The sequence below is a fragment of the Phaethon aethereus genome (assembly GCF_964289735.1).
Source record: "Phaethon aethereus genome assembly, chromosome: 3".
In the NCBI taxonomy this organism is placed as follows: Eukaryota; Metazoa; Chordata; class Aves; order Phaethontiformes; family Phaethontidae; genus Phaethon; species Phaethon aethereus.
The window spans coordinates 77192193-77211330 of NC_138576.1; the positions used below are offsets into that span (position 1 = coordinate 77192193).

General features: G+C 40.8%; 1 protein-coding gene across 1 annotated transcript in view; it reads right to left on the minus strand.

The window, feature by feature from the left end:
- The window catches only part of AGPAT4 (1-acylglycerol-3-phosphate O-acyltransferase 4), a gene marked incomplete at both ends in the record, with an annotated part of 66271 nt that overhangs the window by 29427 nt on the left and 17706 nt on the right, over positions 1-19138 (minus strand). Inside the window, 2 exons of the mRNA XM_081998053.1 lie at positions 366-527; positions 10320-10489. Coding sequence (XP_081854179.1) covers positions 366-527; positions 10320-10489 — 332 coding nt within the window. The remainder of the gene's footprint in view (positions 1-365; positions 528-10319; positions 10490-19138) is intronic.

Below are 19138 nucleotides of genomic sequence, written 5' to 3' on the forward strand. Positions count from 1 at the left end.
AAAGAATACAGCTAATGCGTTTCAATACAACACTGTCACAGGCATCTCTTACACCACCATGAACCCCTGAATCTACATCTCTCCTGTATTTAGAGGATCACAAAGTTTAGTGAATGGATCACAGTGGAGGTATTTTTGCAATAACATCTGCAGGGCTCCATATTACAGATGACAGACAAGACAGACTATTACATTGGAAATTCAAGAGAGAATTCAATTTTTAGAGAATACTCTCCTGATACTGCCAGGAATCTCATGAATCAAAGTTCTCGGGAGCAACCTGGCAACTACCACATACTGTCTATGCCCTTCATCCCACCCAAGCACTACAGCACCTCACACTCCACTTGTTAGTCGTCACTCACCCAAAAGTTTTCAGGGTAGTCCCGGAGATTCAGCAACTTCTGCATGACTGTTTTACGATCTTCCTCCCACTTACGCTTGCAGAAGACTATCTCTAGGAAATACCACATCCAGCCAATGATAGGCATGTACGAGAGCTCCTTCTTTGCAAGCACTTTGGAACTCTGCAAGAAAGAGTCAAAGCAAGTATAACAGTTACACCACTTAGGGTTCTGTGTGTAACACAAGCACAGTTAGACACTAATATATTGATTCGTACTGACCAGTCCCAGTTTAAACACCAGTGCAAAGGCAAAACAAAGAAAAAGTTTTTCTCAAACAACAAAATAGTCAAATCTAATCTCAGATATCTGCAGAATTAAATATATATGTGTGCGTGCATGTGTCTAGCCTACCCAAACCCTGAAACCCAAAACAAAGCCAAATTCCCTCAAACGCTGAGGAAGCCATGCAAAAGACCCAAATCACATAAAACAAAATTATTAATTCAAGCAGACCTTGGGCAGTGGCAACTCAAGTTCCTTTACAATATCTTGCAGCTATACTTCTCCCCAAAGCTGGGACACCTCACCATGACAAAAAAAAAAAAAACACAACCCTATTCTGAATGAGAAGCAGAGTCACAGAGCCATTGCTGCACATGTATTGATGCATACACATGGTTTACGAATGGAAGAAACCTTAAACAACACTAGACACAACAGCAGCAATAGAAGTACTTAATTTGTGTTTATGTTTGCTTATGGAAGGGCAGAAATACTTTTACTAGTGAATCTCAAAGCACTGTTGCTGTCTCCCAGGTACAACAGACACTGAAGTGATTTGTCCAGACTCTCCGCAAGAAGTCTGGTTTATCAACAAGTTTCAAATCTCAAATCCTACTCCAGAACTTAATCACCTCAGACTGACATGCCTTTGGGCAGGAGAACTGATTCTACTTGCTCCGTTCCTGTCTTCCAAGCCAGCCTGCCTTGGTGAGCTATCTTACGTTTCACTTTGTTATTTAATGAATAAAATGGCACATGTGTGTGTATATAGAAATTGTTGTTTCAGCATTTCCTGAAAAACAGTGACATTCTCTTAGAGGATAGATGGAGCAATCCTGTTTCTATCTGTGATACCGTTATAAGCTATTCCATCAAAGTGCTCTTGCAGATGGGCTCCAAGACATTGCATCTGACTAGTAGGAATTATTTACTGGTAGAAATTACCATCAACAGAAATTATTTGCTTTTATTTTTTGGTCACTGTTGTTCACTTGGTTACTAGGGGAAGAGACTTGACCTAATTCTTTGTCTCATCTCATTTCTCTCATTTGCTCTACTTCCTTGAGAAGGAAAATACCTTAAATAATTAAGCAATCTAAAAGCTTGTAAGACTGGAAGGCAAGTGCACATCACATAGCTTCACTAGCAACTGTTGCACAGAAGGGAGAGCAGAAGACATGCGACAATTCCATTTTTATGAATGCAGGAACTGTATCTCTCAAATGATTTAGCACTTTGTAATAAAGCACTCCCTCTTGATCATTCGAGAATTTCAGTAATGAGCCCAGATCAGGACTCCAAACCCAGCTCTCCCACAAGGAGCAGCTGCAGGATTTTGCACACTTTTTGCCCTTTCAATTTGAAATCATATTGTATGTTAGTCCCTACTGGATGGCAGCAGCAATGCTGAGCCCAGCCTGCTCTTCCAGCTGTCCAAACTGGCCACAGAAAAACAGGCTCTCCTCCCACCACTCTCCTTAGCTCTCTGTTTTTTTTCCCACACTACTGTTTTTTCCTTTCTCAGTTACTTTTAATACAAGTAATTTTCTTATTTCCAACATAAATGCAAATAGTTCTAGCATATATCTTTAAAAGCCTCCAAAGAGCATTTTTTGTTGTAGGCCATGTACAGTATAGCTTCCATTCAAAGCACACAGACCAGTTCATCCACTCTTCCATTCCTCATTCCCTGTACATGCCTGAAAAAGACAGCTGAGCCAAGGCTTTGACTCAAGAAACCCCAACAGATGTTTCTAGCTGACCAGGGAGGGCTAAAATCTTAGAGAACTGCTGCCCACCTCAGCCACAACCAGGGCAGCCGTCAGCCACAGCCTAGCACAAGCCACTGTACAATGAGGCAAACAGAAACAGTGTGGCCCCCCAAAAATGAGAGAAAACTCCATGCTCTTAAAATTTATTTGCCGTAAGTGTTCAGGATCATAAGATCTACCACAAACAAATGTAAATGTGCTCTGCATGGGATGTACAAGGCCTCCAGAGCACAGAGTCAGAAAAGACAATCTAACAGTCCTCCCTCCCAGACATTAAAAGACAGGAATCCTAGTCCAAAAAGCAACTTAAAGTAGCTATTGCACCATAGCTATTTTCTAATGTTTTGTATATTTTAAAAAAGCTTATGAGTTAAACAAGGGGCAGAAGAAGAGTTGCCACCATTTTTTTGCCCCAGTGAAACAAAGAAATGATGTTGTGAGCTAAGGTGTCACATAGTGCAAGTATAACCACAAAAGCAGAATAGATGTTTGAATTCTTCCCCAGAGCACATTCTTACTCATTTTCTGCGCCAACGCATTTTTAAAATTTAAAAGCGCTTTTTTAGACACGTGAGTGTACGACTCCTTAGATGCACATAAAAAGGAACTAAATCACCTCATCCTATTTTGTGCACCCCATCTATCCTCGGAGTAGAAGGAAGGCTAATGACACAGAACTAATTAAAGGAAACTCTTCAGTGCATTACCCTGGCAAGACTGTTCTCATGTGGGAGGAATACATTAGGCCTCCCCTCAGAAGCCACCATCTTTCTTACAATAACTAGAGCTACAATCTATTCTGTTTCAGTTGTCGACCCATACACAGCTCCTGTGTAAATACCTGTGGGGGAAAATGCAGCTCTAGTTGACTTTGGCCACTAACTTTTCCTTTATCGAAGTGCTGTGGTAAATATGCGATAGTCACCTCTAACATTCAAATTCAGCTTGTTCAACAGAATAAATCTAATTAAAAAGTGATGATTTATTCCACATAAGCTGCCTTCTTGAAGGTGGTCAAACATTTTCAGTGCTCAGAACTGTGTAATTCCAACAGATGTTTAATGAAATTACTTCTGGATGGGGACAACTTGTCTACAGTAATAGCATTTTAATCCAGGTTAATTTCTTTTGACCAAGTTTGTTCAGATGGAAATACCCATGAAATTCTGCTTTTGTGAATGGTTGCACTAACATCTCATAAAAAAATTATTTTTACGAGCTTACTTTAGATGCATTTGCACAGATACGCTGTTAAGGAAAGAAAATCTTGATTAGTATGTCCAGCCTCAGTTATTCAACCGCTCTCGATCACAGAATGCAGCGAACAGCATGAAATCAACCTGCCAGCTGAGGCTGTCTAACAAAATTTCTTCCACAGTTTCAAAATAAATTCATTGTAGCTGCAAACCATTAGCAGCAGCAATTTGCCTCAGGAGTTATTTGCTCTCCAGGCTGCCCTCAGCACTGACATACCTTGGATGATTCCGTTTGCTCTTTTTGAAATATAGCACTCCTTCATATTATACTCTATGGGACATCATGATGGAAAGATATGTTTCTTTAGTCCCTCAAAGCCATCATTCCAGAAATTTAGTTAGGGTCCTAATTTCTAATGCTTCATATTGAAAAAAATGTTTACCTTTCCATGTTGGAAAGGTAACACAGCAATATTTTAGAGGATGTATTCCCAAGCACATGCTAAGATGCTGTGTTAAATAAAAATAACAATGTAGTTTTTGGCTGCCTACATGAACAATTACATAAGTTCTATTAATACATTGACATGTAGAAATGAACTACTGTGTTCACACACCTATCAGTCCCATACAATAACTTAGCAAAAGTCTCTTCTCACTCCTATATTTAACGCGATGCTCAGGTTTTCCAACAGCAAGCTTCAACATAGACAACTTAAATAAAATGGGGTTTCCTGGCATATGGAACAGATAGTTAGGGTTAAAAATTACTACATGTGCTTAGCAATTTATTATGAGAAACTTAAAGCAAGATAGTTAACAACTAGTTTTTCATAATGGTTTTCTGCCTTGTCTACGCTGCCAAGGCATAAACTATGGCCTCTTGGAAATGCACGTATTTTGATGCCAATATAATGAGTCACTCAGAATAATGTTTATGTTTTGCGAGGCAGAAAGACTACCAGCATTAAGAATTTGAAACTCAAGACAACAGAAGATGAACTGATAAACAAGCAGGTTTAGCTTTAAAGCGCAGACAATTTTTACTTACATTACTTACTTATATTACATAATATAAATGTCTTCATCTCAGAAAAAGGTTTATTAAAATTACTAAAAAAGCTATTTTATCACTGTGTGGTCAGATCAAGCAACGAAGAAGAAGGGCACAGTGAATCCTGGCAGGGAGCATAATAATGTGCTTTTGGTATAAGTCCTGAATAACACCTCCCTCTTCAGAACATGCCTGTGTCCTGATTTCCAGTTCTGGTGTCCAGTGGGTCTGTTTTCAAAGGGATGCTTAGCACACACTTTGCAGAACTAAATGCTACTAATGTGTTTAAATGCCGATACAGTAGCTAGGCTGTCCACCACTAAGAAGGTGATAAAGCCTAGCACTGCAATGTCACAAGCAGGAAAGGGGAAGGGCACAGCAGAGTGCAGAGACCTGTCACCAAGACCATGTCTCTATTTACACAATGGAGCAACACACAGACACCAGAGTCAGCATCTCCTCCAGCCACTGCATCGGCATGGGTGGAAAAGTACGGCATCCACAACACAACCATCACAGTCCCCAGGCTCAGGACCGTAATAACAGCCCTGCCTTTTTTTAGGGAACACTGCTGTGGACAAAGCTCCATCCTGTTGGGGCTATGCTGTTTCTGACTCTACAGAAAGGCAAGTTAGCACCTCAGCTCCTCCTTCCCTCACCTCTGTGCCAGGGGAGTCAGGACTCAGCTGTCCCCATGGACGTCCATGCTGCCCACGGCAGCGTGATGCTGACTTGGCATCACACACCCCTGTATTCCCTCCCTCCTGCACACATCACTGAGGTCTGGCAGCACAAGGAGGCAAATACATGTGGCTGACAGGTGTCAAGGACTGAAAACAAAACAGGAAGATCCCTTCACAAAAAACCCACAAGTGGAATACAGATGCAAGTGAAGAATAGTTTGGGCTGAACACAAGTTTGCCTGAAACCCCTATTTACTTCTAGTTTTTGTGAAGTTCGCTTCCCTCTTCTAATTTCCAACAACAACCAAAAACCTTCTAAGGTTTGGTGCTGCAAACAATTACACATCTGTAACTTCATTTGCATAGAGTCCAACTGCAGCTAGCAAGACAATCTCAGCAGCTACAATGACTTGCAAGAGTAAAAGCGAGCATAGAATTGCTTCTTCATGTGGTTTTCTCCTTCTCCACTATAAATGAATAGATCTCTGGCTCTCATTCAGCACTGTCAACCCGTAACCTCCTAGCATTTTCAATGGGTCCTCCAAAAGTATCATATTTAAAAAAAACAAAAGTAAAATAAATGTTACATTTGTCTTTTTTTTTTCCTCCTCCACACACACACACTTTTCAAATTCTTACCACCTTCTTTGGTTCTTTTTGCTAGATTTTCTTCCACAGCTATTAAAAAACCTTCATGAAAGCAGAGAACTGCATGCCAGCCAAGTACAAAAACTGAGAAATTAGAAGAGGACTCAGGTTCACAACCCTAACAACAACATGCAAGAAACTATGCCACTCCCACTCTGTGCCCCACAAACAGCAAAAAAACTAAAACCATATTGATAAAAACAGAACCACATTGATAGAGCATTATAAAACTGTTGGGACTATGGCAATTTGGCTATAAGGAGAAAGCAGGTACAGGAGGAGAGAGACAAAAGAAGGAGCAAAACAATGCACAAATCGAATGTTGCAACTAAGACCAGGAGGGGCAATTTTCGTATCATGATTAAAAGCAAAGAGGACAAGGGAAAACCTCTTTTTTTCTTTTGAGGGCAGAAGGGTCAAGACAGATTTAAGGAAGTTTACTTCTGTTTTTAAATGAGCAAAACCAAGAAAAAAAGTACAGCATTTAATGGCTTTGTTTAATAAAAGTTCAAGCTGTAAAATACTGAGAGTTTGGACACATGCTTGTGACACTAAGAGCACTGCTGTTGTCTGCCAGGGCTGCAGGATACAGCTGGATGTCACAACAAAGCCATTCTGTCTGCTGGCTGCAGCCAAGCACAATCAGTCCCAACTCCTTCGGCCCTAAGTTGTCTTCACCTTCCCTCTCTTCCCCCTCCCAAGTCATGTCTCCTTTCTTCATTGGATTAGTTAAGGCAGAAAAGAGAGAAGGGGTGTCTGAAACATGTCAAAACAGGACAGACAAGCACCAGAACAGATGCAGGAGATAGGTTGGCATGTGCAAGATTTCATTTTCAGCAGCAGTGGACACAAGATCAGCTTAGTAAGATGTTAGTAAATACCTAAAGTTTGCACAGAAACTTCATGGACTATAAAATTAAACATCATTAAATATAAAACCCCATTGTATCACAAAGGCCCTGAGCCATAAAATGCTGCAAGTTGGGACACCACTTAGAAATCTCTCTGAACACTTGCCTTTTTCTTGTAACTCCCTTTCCCAAACATCAGCCCTCGGCATACTGGTTCTTACATTCCTAATTGTGCTGCCACACCAAACCCTGAAGCTTCACACACTGAAAACTCGTGTAAGGCAGCACAAAGTCAAACCAAGCTACAACTCCCATCCCTACGCATTCCTCCACTCCCACACTGCCCCAAGCCAAGTACCAGTATGCCAATACAGACAATCCAATCAGGAAACTGACTGCATGCCATTTTCAATTTTTATTTTTTTTTAACCTGGCTTAAGATGAACCTCGACTGGTTGACCCAACAGCAAAATGCACTGCTTTGCTGCATAAAGTTATCTACACAAATGAGAGCACATGGGAATGATTTCTTTCTGGAATGATTTCTGGGAAGTAAAACCACAGTACATTACTCAAGACTGAAATGGTTTTAAGAAAATAAAAACCATCTATCAGTTCCTAAAAGAATCCTAAGATTAGCAAAAATACAAACTGAGTAATAACTGTAAGGATCTTAAAAAAACAGAAAAACTATTTTCAGTTAGTGCAGCACAGTAGTTGTTCAACAGCTATACTTCTACATAGTGGTTTTCTCATGTGTAGGGAACAATATAAAAAAATTAAAACATAATACTGATTACCTTGGGAAACTATAAAAAAATTATCAAAGCTAATGAGATTCAGTCCAACCACACAGCACCAATGTACAACAAGAGGATTTTTTATTTTATTGGCCCCTATTAGTTTGTACAGAAATAATCCTTTAATTTTCCACAATGATGCTTTCTGACCCTCTAAAACACAGCTTTATTTAGAGAATACCCCTCCTTACTTCACCAAAAAAAAAAAAAAAAAATCCCCAAAAAACCACCAAGGAATCAGGCCCAGCCAGCATGGGTTCATGAAAGGCAGGTCCTGCTTGACCAACCTGATCTCCTTCTATGACCAGGTGACCCACCTAGTGTATGAGGGACAGGCTGTGGATGTTGTCTACCTGGACTTTAGTAAAGCCTTTGACAGCGTCTCCCACAGCATTCTCCTGGAGAAACTGGCAGCTCATGACTTGGACAGGTTTACTCTTCGCTGGGTGAGGAACTGGCTGGATGGCCGAGCCCAGAGAGTTGTGGTGAACGGCGTTACATCCGGCTGGCAGCCGGTCACAAGTGGTGCTCCCCAGGGCTCGGTTCTGGGACTGGTCTTGTTCAATATCTTTATTGATGATCTCGATGAGGGGATCGAGTGCTCCCTCAGTAAGTTTGCAGGTGACACCAAGTTGGGTGGGAGTGTTGATCTGCTGGAGGGTAGGAGGGCTCTGCAGAGGGACCTGGACAGGCTGGATCAGTGGGCTGAGGTCAACTGTATGAGGTTTAATAAGGCCAAGTGCAGGGTCCTGCACTTTGGCCACAACAACCCCATGCAACGCCACAGGCTTGGGGAGGAGTGGCTGGAGAGCTGCCTGGCGGAAAAGGACCTGGGGGTGCTGGTTGACAGCCGGCTGAATATGAGCCGGCAGTGTGCCCACGTGGCCAAGAAGGCCAACAGCGTCCTGGTCTGTATCAGAAATAGTGTGGCCAGCAGGAGTAGGGAAGTGATCGTGCTCCCGTACTGGGCACTGGTGAGGCCGCACCTCGAATTCTGTGTTCAGTTTTGGGCCCCTCACTACAAGAAGGATGCTGAGGTGCTGGAGCATGTCCAGAGAAGGGCAATGAAGCTGGTGAGGGGTCTGGAGCACAAGTCTTATGAGGAGCAGCTGGGGTTGTTTAGTCTGGAGAAGAGGAGGCTGAGGGGAGACCTCATCGCTCTCTGCAACTACCTGAAAGGGGGTTGTGGCGACGAGGGTGTTGGTCTCTTCTCCCAAGTAACTAGTGATAGGACAAGAGGAAATGGCCTCAAGTTACGCCAGGGGAGGTTTAGGTTGGATATCAGGAAAAATTTCTTCACTGAGAGGGTGGTCAGGCATTGGAACAGGCTGCCCAGGGAGGTGGTGGAGTCGCCATCTCTGGAAGTGTTCAAAAAACATGTGGATGTGGTGCTTCAGGACATGGTTTAGGGGACACAGTGGTGCTGGATTAATGGTTGGACTTGATGATCTTGAAGGTCCTTTCCAACCTTAGTGATTCTGTGAATTCTAGCCATTAGGCTTACAAAATTAGATAGACTATACTAAAGCACCACTGTAATGAACACATAGAAGGGACAATGCTTTTGGCATGTACATCTGCCTGCCAGAAACAGGTTTCCCTACATCTCCTACCATCTCATGCTATCTTCCAGCTCTGTCCTCAAGTCCTAGACATGATGGTAGAACTGTTCCTCAGTAACCAGAAGCCAACAGCCATTTTGGTAATATGCAGGACCTGTAATGCTTAGGTTCATTTTCCTCCAGTTCTAAGGCCCCTTTCTACTTTTTTAAGCAGACTGTCATTATTATAATTTGAAAGTGACTGGAGTGGTGGTGCCTAAATATCCAGAAAATGCTAAGAGTCCAAAGGAAAGGCCACAAAAAGTCATAGCTTCACACAATCCAAGGTCAGGACTTTTCACAGTGGCCAGTCACAAAGTTAGAAGATGATGCTGCAGAAGACCACCAAAATGAGATATTAGTCTGCTTTCTTAGGAAGGAGGAACTCATATATAAATCCTTTGTAGTCAGAGAATGTCATCACCACCACAGAATTAAGTCAAGCTGGCTTAGGAAGGGGGCTTGAATCACCCCCATGAGCTGATGGGAGAAAAAGAAAATACAACCCTGAAAGCAAATGCACATGTACTCCTAGCCTAATGTAATAGTGCATTCAACCATGGATAACCCATTACTCCATGGATAAGTCATTCCTCCCCCATCTCTTATTAGGTATAGCCTCGTTACAGGTTTTACTTGAGACGGCAGTTCTTTCATTCTAAGACTACATCATACAAACTCTAGCTGTGAATTTGTAAGGCTACGCTGGAGAAAGCAAAAAATTCTACAATTTACTGGGAATGAATCACAGAACAGCTCATCTTTCTGCAGCACAATGAACCGTAATAGTTACAAAGGAAACACACAGAGAGAAACAACTGCAATGACTTCCACAGGTTAAAATATAAATCTCCTTCATCAGCTTTAACTGCAATGCTTTTAAAATCTCTGTGAATGCCCAAGCAATCCTGTCTCAGTATTCCACATACTTGCACTGCATTGCTTTATGTTCACATCTTTAAGTCTGGACAGTGGCTGAGTGAAATGCAAGCACAGATCTGTTAACTTTCCAAAACACAAAGAATTTGTTTTGGGTTTTTTTCTGCATCCAAGAAGAGAAAGTTTAAATGCTAGCCAAAACTCACCCCCAAGACCCCAAATCTTTCACAAAAGTTCCAGCCACAGAGAAAGTCAATTTCAAAGTTGTGATTAAGGATTACGATGGCATTCTCCTTCCCATAGTTGTGGTAACTCTCGGGGTCAGTGTAGAGGGTGCAATCAGTGCCTGACCACCATTCCAGCAACATCACCATCTCTGGAATAAAGAACAAGAAATATATGAATGTATGTAGTATATGCAAAGCCACAAATTAGTAACATGTTGAAAAGCCTCAGTTACCTCAACAGCACATGGCAAGGAAAGGGCTGTAATCAACTTGAAATGCTGAACATAAACCACACAGTCACACATCTTGGTACAGCAAGGTGCGGGAACAGGGGAGAGAAGGGAAATAAGGAGATTGCATGGAAAGAGGGAGCAGAACTTTCCACAGTGCTATAGAGAAGAAGGAGTTTCATTTATTTGAAAACTGCAAATTCAATGCTGCAAATTTTTTTATCAAAATGTATGTAAAATTAGCATTTATGATTTACAACAGTACAATAAAATTACATAAAGAGCAGAACAAGCTTGTAGGAAAAACAAACACACCTATTCCTGACACAGAGGTCCTCATGCTCCTCTAAAAACTGCACCATTATCGACCAGAAAGCAGATTGGACAAGACACCTGAAACCAGGTCAGTTACATGTACACCTTCTGCATCATCCTGTTAACTTGTCAGAAGTAACAGTCATATGCCCTGCTGCAACTGATGCTTTCTACATCTGACAGGAGTGTATCAATCATCCAAAGCAAAGCCAATAGCTCAGACTGGATGAAGAACATCCATCCCCAGGCCAAAGTCAAGGTGGGTGGCTGGCAAAGTGTGCAGAGCCAAGAATAGTTATTAATAGTATAACTATCTGCACATCCCTTAGTTGATGAACTGATCAAGCAAACAGGGACTGAGGAGGAGTGGGGAAACAGGGAAATCTCTGTTAAATACCTCAGAATCACTCTGGATTGGCACCCAGATTTGTTCCCAAAACCCAATTGTAAAAAATGATGCAAGGATTGGTAGGACAGTGAGGGCTGTTTAAAACACAGATGTACTTAGAAGCTGGAGAGTGGTTTCTCAGCAGTGCCCTAGTGACTAGCTTTCACCTTCCTATTTGCTTAACCCATTATCAAGCACAGGCAAAAAGTAGGCTTTGTACTTGTTTTACTTGTAACTATAAGCCTGACCATAAGACTTGTGAACCAAATCTTTATTTAGCAAGGTCTCTCTGGTCTGGGGCATGGGAAGATGAGGTGAGTCAGTAAAGCCAGCAAGTTTGGAAAGCTCTATCTCCATGGAGATGGAAAAAGAAAATCTAAAAGCCATGGCTCTCCTCAAGCAAACCATGTCCTGAGCTGGGGGAACCACGGGACTAATGAGAGCTGTCTGTCAAGACAGAAAAGAGGAGTTTAAGGAACATGTTTGCTTCCTCTCAAAGCTATCACAAAATTTCTGCACCAAAGCAATGGTCTAATGTGAGGGGTTATTCTCTGCTAAGTGAAATGTATCCCTTTTCAGAGCATATCTGTGCCACATGAATGTCTCTGCTGGAAGGATGAGACATCTGAGATGCTCTCCTGGCTTCAGGCAAGCCCAAAAGCACCATAAATCCTCATTCACCTCAGGGAAGATCAAAACCAGGCCAGTCTTTGAAATGCTTCTGAAATCCTTTCAATTTAGGTCCACTACTGGCCTCAACTAGTGACCAAAACCAGAAAACAGCCAGGAAGAAGTCACCTACATTTTCAGTCATCACTAGCAAAATTCAATGCCTGAAGCTTTTGGATGACATTGTGCTGTACACTGGAGAACAGGCATTAGTGACATGAATGAATTTTATCTAATAGTGTTACTGCCAGCCTAAGAGACAATTTCTATTCAAATAATAGTACCTTAATATGATAAAATATGTTTATGGTACAGATAAATGACTGACTTGTCAGTCCCCCTGCTTATTTCTAATCAGGGCAGGTAGCTACTACCATGGCAGGAATACATATTATTCAAAGCATGCTATTATGCATCAGAACAATAGTCAGAGATGCAGATAGAGACCTAAAATGCCATATGTTAATTAAGCAATGATTTCACTGGTTGAAAACAGATTCGCCAACAAAAGCCAAAGATGTTCACATCTCCGTGAGAGAGCTATGGAGATACCGAAGTGTCTACACAGCTATGCTTCCAGACTTCCTCTGCTAACAGCTGTCTTGTGACACACATTCACAATTTTACATCCTTCTAAGGGTGTAGCTTTCTATTAGATTTGTATGGGAAATAAAAGCCCTCCACTGCCCAAAACACAGTAACATTGAATAATAACTGGGGAAAAAAACCCACACTAATTTGCAAATCCTTACAGAATCCACAGGCACATCCTGGGGCAGAACACAATCACAGAAAAAAAAGGACATTAGTGGCAGGATGAGTTTGTCTTTTACTAGGAATGTAGGAACCCAAGTAAGAGAAGAAATTACTGCCAGATGTGATTTTCTCTTTTTTAACCTCTACTGCCATTAAACCTATTGCCTAAACCAAACAAGTGATGTTTGTGATGATGACTGTGAGGCCCTCTTGAAGAGTAAACATTTTTACTGTTAAGAATGGTACACTATGACCATCAGGTTTATTATGAAGACTTCAACGTCCAGTTCTTCATTGGAATTAGTTATCAGCAAGGGAGAGGCGACAGCCCAAAACAAAGTCCAAAAGCTACCACTTCCAGATATAAAGTGATCCCCAAGAAGTTTTTGGGAAGAAGTTACCAATGCTTTTACAGAAGAAGGTTATTGAGAAGAAGAAACAACGTACATCTGTCCTGAGCACACATGCATGTTTTCCACCTTGGTGGATTGATATGAGCAACTTCTGCTTCCTCTCAAAGAAAGCGTGATCTATAATATACTAAAACCAGACAGAAGATAACTGGAAAGGACAATTGTGAAACTATGATTTCTGTCACCCCCATGATGCCTGTGTACCTCCAACTAACATCAGTGTTCCACAGACAAGTCCCTGTCTTTTTCTGTCCCACATCCCCGCTCTCCCCAAATCCACAGATACCAACCCTTCTCTCCCTCACAGGCTAATGGATGAATAGATAAATTAACCTTCAATCAACTGTTCTCAATCTAAATTTAACCTGAAGATTGCAATTTCTCTTTTAAGCTTGAAGAAGGCTTTCTGCATGAAAACCCTTCCCAGTTTTCCAGGTATGTCAATGGGTCTAATAAGAAACAATACTTTTGACTGCAAATCATTTATATTATCCATTTTTCTTAAGTCTATCCTAACTGTCTTCAGCCAATCAGACAACATAATCCCAAACGGTAAAGATCAGATACACTACAGCCTCCTGTTACCCATGTGGACAGCCACTACCTGTCACACTACTTCATGATGTCTAACAAACAGCACTTCACACAAGTAAGCCCCATTGCCCCCAAGAAAAGTAGGTTGGGCTCCAGATGTCAGTGCCGATTTAACAGTACTGACCTACTCTTCTAGCTTGCACAAGTCTCTTAAGCAACCAGCATCATCCTCTATCTCGATTGCTATATACATGCAACTATTTCTAAAGTAAACTTGAATTTCAAAATGAAGGATTTATACACTGCACATCACCTTCTTGAAGTTTAACATAGGTTTCTGGCATGCACTTCAGTAATACGTTCTGCTGAGGTAGCCTCTTAGGATGCAGAAGGCATTCTGGAGAAGCATGCTCAGAGTGCTTCTGTCCCACCTGCTATGCGAGAGCTGTACTATGAAGCAGCCTTCCTAAGTAAGAAATGTACATAAGGAGTGTGTCAGGAAAGGTTTTGCTCTGTCCTTAGTAGAAGAAAGCATCTTATCTCAGGGAGTAGTAGCTGAGGTCAGGTTTCCGTGAATATTAGATTATGCTTTTTACTAAATTATTCAGTATTTGATGTACACAAACCAGGAAGTCTAGTACGTTCATCTGCACAAGCACTGACAGGCATAAGAGATGAGTGCTGAGAAAGTAAACATACAAAGAGTAGGTGAGAAACAACTTAAAAGAAGGTGTTAATTATTCTGCAATGATCAGTAATACAGCATTTGATAGCCCTTATCAGTTAATTTTGCACAGCAACCTCTTTCTAAAGAGACAACCAACAACTTTCATACTCTGGCATACAGACCTGCCCTGGGACAAAGCAAAATACCACTTGATCCATCACACATCCCTCCCTTGGCATGCCTGGATCAAGTATGACCCTGCATCATGCCTTGCCCAGGGCAGCGTGCAAGGACTAACTTCTGTGTCCTGCTGATGGAAGTTGTTGCAGCAATCATAGTTTGGATGAACAGTTAACATATGAGGTTACTCCTATTCTCATCTTGATGGTTAGGGTGGCATATTACTGTCTAAATTCCAAAATAGAAGCTTAAATGAGAGCAGGGTGACCTATATTAAGCATAAGCAAGTGCCATCTTAAATTGACAGACTCAAAAAATCAAATCCAATAATTATGCAGTGGTTACAGATCTGCTCCCAGACTTTTATAGAACACCAAATGCATGGACAAGTACTTGCCACCAGGTATTTGAATCTCTACAGTTTCTTTTCAAGCTCCTTCCTGATACCAGAAGGACTAGGAGCAACTTGCTCTGAATGGAAGTTGAGAATCTGACATAACTTAATAGACTCTCAAAAGAAACATCAGCTATTTACAGGACTTACAGCATGTACAAACAGAGGGAAGAAAAGCAAATAATTGAAGATGCAAACATAAGTAAAACACTCACTAGGTAACAAGAAGAAACAATTACAAATATTGTTAAACACAGGAGCCACGAGATGGGCACAGCCAGTTAAAGAATTTTACCAGTTCTGACCAGGATTTCAGAAATCAGAAAGAAACACCTGATACATTTGTACACTTTTTCATGGTACAGGCCAAAAAAGAACCCACCTGCTAGTACAGAAAAGGCTAGGACAGACAGTGGAAGTGCAAGTCAGGACTGCAATTGCAGTTTTAAACAAAGTAGATTTTTGCTTCTTGTTCCTCAATAACTGAGGCCATGATATTTCTTTTTGTGAATAGACAGTATGAGTAAGTCAGGTTGATTTGGATTTAAGTGAATGGGAGAGGAGGTGAATGGATGGATAATCCATTCCACTGGGATAGACCCAGAAGTCTGTTGGATGAACCCCGTACTTCATTTGCTTATAGAAGAATTTTTTTTCCATATTATTTGAGAAAACCCTATGTTATGGGTTAACCCCAGTCAGCAGCTAAGCCAAGGACCTAGAAGAATCTGTGCTTCTGTACCAACTATTTCCGAAGCAGCTCAACTTCCCCTGTATGTTGCTAGTATCTTTTTCATTTAGGGTGCTGCAGGCCTCAGATACTCTATACCCCCGGAGGACTGGGATGTTATGATGTCCATCTTGATATACTATTTCCCAAAACTGGATCTCTCATGAAAGTCCTTTGACCCTGCTTTGTTTTATGGCAAAATCAGCTTTCAGAAAAATCTGGATTATTCTCTTCCCTTTCTCAAACACTTCCTCAGCTGTGTTGTCCCAAACTGGGTGTGACAAAGGACTGTCATGGGTTAACCCTGATCAGCAGCTAAGTGCCACACAGCCACTGGTTCACTCCCCCATCCCCAGTGGGACAGGGGAGAGAATATGAAAAGCAGAAGCAGGAAAACTCATGGGTTGAAATAACAACGGCTTAATAACCAAAGGAACGAGGAAGAAAAAAGGGGGGGGGGGAACCCCCAAACAAGTGATGCAAAAGCAATCACCTCCCACAAGCAGATTGATACCCAGCCTCTCTTGAAGTAATGGCTGCCTTCCAAAAAACAGCATTCCCCTGAGTTTTTATTGCTGAGCATGACATTATAGGGCATGGAATATGCCCTTGGTCAGTTCAGATCGGCTGTCCTGGTTGCATCCCCTTGCAACTTCTTGCAGACCCCCAACCTTCTTGCTAGGGTGGCAGACACAGTGGGAAAAAGAGAAAGCCTTGACGCTGTGCAAGCACTGTTCAGCAATAGCCAAAACACTAGTGTGTTATCAACACTGTTTTAGTTACAAATCCAAAACACAGCACCACACAGGCTATTAAGGAAATTAAAAAAAATCCGTACCAGCTAGATGCAGTATAACTATAAAGAATTCACTCTTTATGGTTGAATTCTGTCTTTGAATGGTGAGCAGACTAATGACTACAGCTAATGACTACGACAGTCATTCAGTCATTCCTAGCCAGGATGAGAGAAGCTTCTTTAGATAAGCAAGAGTGTACCAACAACAAAACACTTTTGCCCTAATATCACCAGTGAGAAAGGAAGACTGTTGACAAGGAAGCAGTATGAAATTAAAAGGTAGTACAAAGCTCATAATCTAAAGAATTTCAATTTAGGGACACCTAGATGACCTCCCAGAATACTGAATCAGAGGTGAAATGAAGTCTCATTAAAAAATAGTTTCATATTGAGCATGGCACCATCTTTTTAAAAATAGATAATAGTAGAAACACACTACTAAGACTGGCGAGTAGATAAATGATCAGGGGAACTACAGACACAGTAATCAAGCCTCAGTACTACATGGGAATGAAAACAAAACAAAAACAAAAATAAAGAGTTATTCAGAAGAGATGTCTGCAAGAGTTGGAATTTAGGAAAACAAACCCTCTATAATTTTTCAGAGGAAGGTCCGATAACTCTGATTTTATAGACAAAAGAGAGACTTAAAATCTAATGCACCCAGGCTATACTAAGCCATTCATATGGTACAATAAAAGAAACTGCTATTAAACCAAAGAGAAACTGAAGATAAGTAAACAGCTGTAAAGGAGAGCTAAACTAAAAAGTGCAACTATCTGGGTTTGTTCTCTTTTAGTTAATCTGGATAAAGAAAGACCACCTTGAAGTGTGTCTAAGGACTAAAACATTCAATGCAATTCAATAAATTTTGTGGATGATACACAGTCAGAACACACTTTAAGAATCAGATGACCTTGAGAGGTAAGGTAACAGAAATGGAATTAATTTTGATAGGACAGATCATTGCGTGATGCCTTGCAGAACTAATAAAATAGAGCCTCATAATGTGGAAATGACAGAGGAGAGAGATATCTGCGAACATTAGATTGCCACTGGAAGTTTCTGCTCTGTTTGTATTATGCAGCTCTAAGAAAGAAAAAGATGGCATTAGGGTGTTTGTTGCTGGAGAGAAAGTGAATAGCGCATTGCACCACTGAGAGAATCTCTGGGCCAGCACATCAGTACCAGACATCCACTCTCAGGAAGGAAAAGCTGAAACAAAGCAGATGCAGACCAGGGCTATCCAGATGACCACAAAACAGGAAAGCTCAGCTCACTTAACCTACACAACAAATCCTGAAAGAGGATTGGGTTGTTCCCCACAAATATGGCTTAAGGATGTGGGAGGCTAACAGTGCAGAAAAAGAACAATTTAAGCTAAATACCACTAGTACCTGTATTTTCAGTCGCTTTAGACACTGTTATTCTTGTATCTGATATTCTGAAGCTTCTTCTAACTGCTTTGGCAGATTAAAAATACCTAACAGCTTTATAAATTGAACAAGATTCATCTTTAAAAGAGTACATTATACTGCTGCTAGAAACAGTATGAATTTACTTCAATGATACAGGAACTCCTTTCTAGTCCTATTTCCTGCCATTAGAAAAAAAAGTGAGATTTTCCAAACAGACTGTTTTACAGACCAATGTCTCCTCTCTTCCACCACTGCTTGAGAAACACACTGCAGAGCTATGCAACCACAAGCTGCAACGAGCATTCACTGGACAAGGAGAAAGCCAGTATCTTGCAGCAATATACAAAAGCTTCTGTTTAAGCAGGGTGGCAGAAACTTCTCCCAAAGGGGTTCTCAGCTTTATCAATTCTCAGGTGATTTATATCACCTCCCAGGGTGCCAGGATCTGAAAATTCCAGTATGGACAAAAGCAAATGTGAAACAAGTTAATAGACATCATAAGTCTTAACTTGTATTTATTCAATCACAATTGACGTATTTGACACAATGAATTATTAGCATTTCCTTAATTATAGGGCAATCAACATTGTCCATACTTGGGACTCATACTTTCACTCGGAACAGCCCACACACTCATGTAACTGTTTTTTTTGCCATCTGCATTGCTATATGAACTAATTATATCATTTAAAGATTAGGATAGTTATTTGACTCTTAAGTGAATCTTTCATGTTTAATCCACATATTTAGGAAGGAAACCTATTTTCACATAAATTCTCTCCTTCTAGCATGTATTCTTACAATAGTCTTATTTTCTACATATGGCAAGTTTATTCTCTTTAGTTTCAGGTCAAACAAAAATTTGGATTTTGGAGAGAAATAATTTCAGAACAAAATGGCACGTTGAGAGAAAATCCCATTATTTTTGTTGCTCTAAATCCATACCTTCAACATGTTTAACCTGCATTTTCTGCAGCTACTGACGAGAAAGGATGTGAATTTATCTCAGAGAAAAATGACTGATAATAAAAGAGACTACCAGCTGTCACAGAAAGCAATCTCTAGCACAAATTGGAAGAAAAGTAAATTTAATTAGGAAACTGAGCAAAAGGTAAATTAAATCCTAAGAAAATCTGCAGTGCTTCTAAATAAAGCCTCTAGTTACTAAGAGTTACATTTCATAGAGGTGTAAATACAGAAAAAGAAGGAATTACCATCCCTGCAGAACAGCAGAACAAGAAAACTAGGGGTAATGGCATCTACGGTTTCTGTACTTTTCCAATAATATTTGCATTTGACTTGATTTCA